This window comes from Neopelma chrysocephalum, unplaced genomic scaffold (assembly GCF_003984885.1).
Source record: "Neopelma chrysocephalum unplaced genomic scaffold, ASM398488v2 Primary Assembly neopelma1_96176, whole genome shotgun sequence".
In the NCBI taxonomy this organism is placed as follows: Eukaryota; Metazoa; Chordata; class Aves; order Passeriformes; family Pipridae; genus Neopelma; species Neopelma chrysocephalum.
Window position 1 is genome coordinate 1 of NW_020924825.1, and position 3,258 is coordinate 3,258.

The following is a 3,258-nucleotide window of genomic DNA, read 5'->3' on the forward strand; positions in this document are numbered from 1 at the left end:
CGTGGGTGAGTGGGTCCCTGGGGGTAGTTGGATTTCTGTGGGTGGATCCCTGGGGTGGATCCCTGGGGGTGAGTGGATCCCCGTGGGTGGATCTGTGGGTGTGAGTGGATCCCTGCGGGTGGATCCCCGTGGGTGAGTGGATCCCTCTCCTCCCCCCGCAGAAGGACTGGTTCGCCAAACGCAAGAAGTTCAAGCGGCCGCCCCAGAGACTCTTCGACGCCGAGAAAATCCGGTACCGCCCCCCCCCCCGGGATCCTTCCTGGGAGCCTCCCCGTGGGATCCCCCCCTGGGATCCACCCCCTGGGATCCACCCCCCGGGCTCACCTGGGGGTCCCGCAGGTCCCTGGGGGGGGACGTGGCCTCCGACGGCGACTTCCTGATCTTCGAGGGCAACCGGTACAGCAGGAAGGGCTTCCTGTTCAAGAGCTTCGCCATGTCGGCCGTGGTGAGACCCAGAACCCCCCTTTCTGAACCCGAAATCCTCCCGTGGGAACCCCAAACGCACGGCTTGAGCCCGAACCCCCCCCGAGTCTGAGCCCAGTTCCCCCCAAACCCCCCCAGATCACGGAGGGGGTAAAACCCACCCTGTCCGAGCTGGAGAAGTTCGAGGACCAGCCCGAGGGCATCGACCTGGAGGTGGTGACTGAGAGCACAGGTAGGGGGGTCCCCAGCCCCCCAAAAACCCCCTCCAAACGCCCTCCCCAGACCCCAAATCCCCCCAAACCCTTCTCCCCAGCACCCCCAACCCCAAACTCCCCCGGGGAGCACAACTTCCAGCCCGACGTCGAGGGGTGCGAGGGGGAGCTGAGCCACCTCCAGCAGCCCCCCAAAATCCCCCCCAGATCCCCCTCCCCAGCACCCCCCAGGCCCCAAATCCCATTTCTCTCCCAGGGAAGGAGCGGGAGCACAACTTCCAGCCCGGGGACAACGTGGAGGTGTGCGAGGGGGAGCTCATCAACCTGCAGGGCAAGATCCTGAGCGTGGACGGCAACAAGATCACCATCATGCCCAAGCACGAGGACCTCAAGGTCTGGAGCCCCCCAAAACCCCCCAAAGGGCCCCCCAAAACCCCTTTTGGCAGCCCTGACGGGGGTGTCTCCTCCAGGACATGCTGGAGTTCCCGGCCCAGGAGCTCAGGAAGTATTTTCGGATGGGCGACCACGTGAAGGTGATCGCGGGGAGGTTCGAGGGCGACACGGGGCTGATCGTGAGGGTGGAGGAGAACTTCGTCATCCTCTTCTCCGACCTCACCATGCACGAGGTGGGTTCGGGGTGAAAAACATGAGAAATGGGGTCAGGGGAGCATTTGGGGTGAAAAACAAGGGGTTTGGGGTTGGTTTGGGGTGAAAAACAAGGGCTTTGGGGTCGGTTTGGGGTTTGGGGTCGGTTTGGGTTGAATCCCAGGGGTTTGGGGTCAGTCCAGGTTTGGGGTGAAATCAAGGGGCTTGTGTCAGTCCCGCTTTGGGGTCAGCCCCGGGGATTTTGGGGTGAACGCCAGGGATTTTGTGTCAGTCCCGTTTTGGGGTGAATCCTGAGGATTTTGGGTGTGTTTTCCCTCCCCCCCAGCTGAAGGTGCTGCCCCGGGACCTGCAGCTCTGCTCCGAGACGGCGTCGGGGGTGGACGTGGGGGGGCAGCACGAGTGGGGGGAGCTGGTGCAGCTGGACCCCCAAACCGTGGGGGTGATCGTGAGGCTCGAGAGGGAAACCTTCCAGGTGAGACCCCCCAAAATATGGGGGTTCCATGGTCACCTTCCAGGTGAGACCCCCCCCCCAAAATATGGGGGTTCCACGGTCACCTTCCAGGTGAGACCCCCCAAAATATGGGGGTTCCACAGTCACCTTCCAGGTGAGACCCCCCCCAAAATATGGGGGTTCCACAGTCACCTTCCAGGTGAGACCCCCCAAAATATGAGGGTTCCACGGTCACCTTCCAGGTGAGACCCCCCCCAAAATATGGGGGTTCCACAGTCACCTTCCAGGTGAGACCCCCCAAAATATGGGGGTTCCATGGTCACTTTCCAGCTGAGACAGACGCACCCCTCCTAAATCCAGGAGGATCCTGGACTCCCAAATGTGGAAGGTTCCCAAATCTGGGGGTCCCCACTGTCACCCCCCAGGTTTCCCCCCAACAGGTGGATCCTGGACCCCAAATCCGTGTCCTGCGGATGGGGGGGGGTCCCCAAGCTCTGCCCTGTCCAGGGCTGTGCCCCCCACCCCAGGGGGGTTCCCCCCACCCCAGGGGGGTTCCCCCTGACCCCGGGAGGGGGTCCCCAGTTTTTTGGCCAAGACCCCCCAGACGTGCCCCCCCCGTGTAGGGGAAGGCAGTCACAGACCAGCACTGTGCCCGTGTTTTGGGGGGTCCCTGAGCTCTGCCCCATCCCAGGGCTGTGCCCCCCGCCCCCAGGGGGGTCCCCCACTTTAGGGAAGGCCCCCCCTTGACCCCCGTGTCCCCCCCAGGTGCTGAACATGTACGGGAAGGTGGTGACGGTGCGGCACCAGGCCGTCACCAGGAAGAAGGACAATCGCTTCGCCGTCGCCCTGGACTCGGAGCAGAACAACATCCACGTCAAGGACATCGTCAAAGTCATCGATGGCCCCCACTCCGTGCGTCATGGGGGGGCTTGGGGGGTCCCCGGGGGGTCTGGGGGGCTCCTTGGGGTGTTTTGGGGGTCCCAGGCTCTGTCTGTGGCTCTGAGAACATCACTGAGTTCCCTCCCTTGGTTTGGAGTTTGCTCCCTGCTCTGGGATTTACCCTCCCTTTTTGGGTTCCCTCATTTTTGAGGGCTCCAGCTCTCCTTTTTAGGGTTTCACATCGTCTTTTGGGGGTTCCACCTCCCCTTCTTGGGGTTTCCCCTCCTCTTTTGGGGGTTCCACCTCCCCTTTTTGGGTTCCTCCCCTTATTTTGGGGTTCTCTCCCTTGTTTTGGGTTTCTCCCGCCCTTTTTTTACTTTTACACCCCCTTTTTTGCCTCTCACTCCTCTTATGTTGGCCTTTCCCCCCCCTTTTTGAGTTTCACCCCCTTTTCTGCCCCTCACCCCCCTCATTTTGGGGTCTTTCCCCCCTTTTCCCCCCCCCCCAGGGCCGCGAGGGCGAGATCCGACACCTTTTCCGCGGCTTCGCTTTCCTGCACTGCAAGAAGCTGGTGGAGAACGGGGGGATGTTCGTGTGCAAGACCCGACACCTGGTGCTGGCCGGGGGCTCCAAGGTCTGCAGGACCCCCCCAGGACCCTCAGTTCTCCCGATTTTGCCCGTTTTCCC

The 3,258-nt window shown here is 62.5% G+C and overlaps 1 protein-coding gene across 1 annotated transcript; it reads left to right on the plus strand.

Annotated features, from left to right (window-relative positions):
* Nucleotides 1-105: 105 nt before the first annotated feature.
* Nucleotides 106-3,205, plus strand: LOC113981144 (transcription elongation factor SPT5-like; the record flags this gene model as incomplete). The annotated part of the gene is made up of 8 exons (XM_027708377.1): nucleotides 106-232; nucleotides 340-445; nucleotides 562-655; nucleotides 892-1,028; nucleotides 1,106-1,261; nucleotides 1,567-1,713; nucleotides 2,458-2,604; nucleotides 3,080-3,205. Coding segments are annotated over 8 exons (1,040 nt in total), but the record flags the coding sequence as incomplete, so codon positions are not given.
* Between the last annotated feature and the right edge of the window lie 53 nt (nucleotides 3,206-3,258).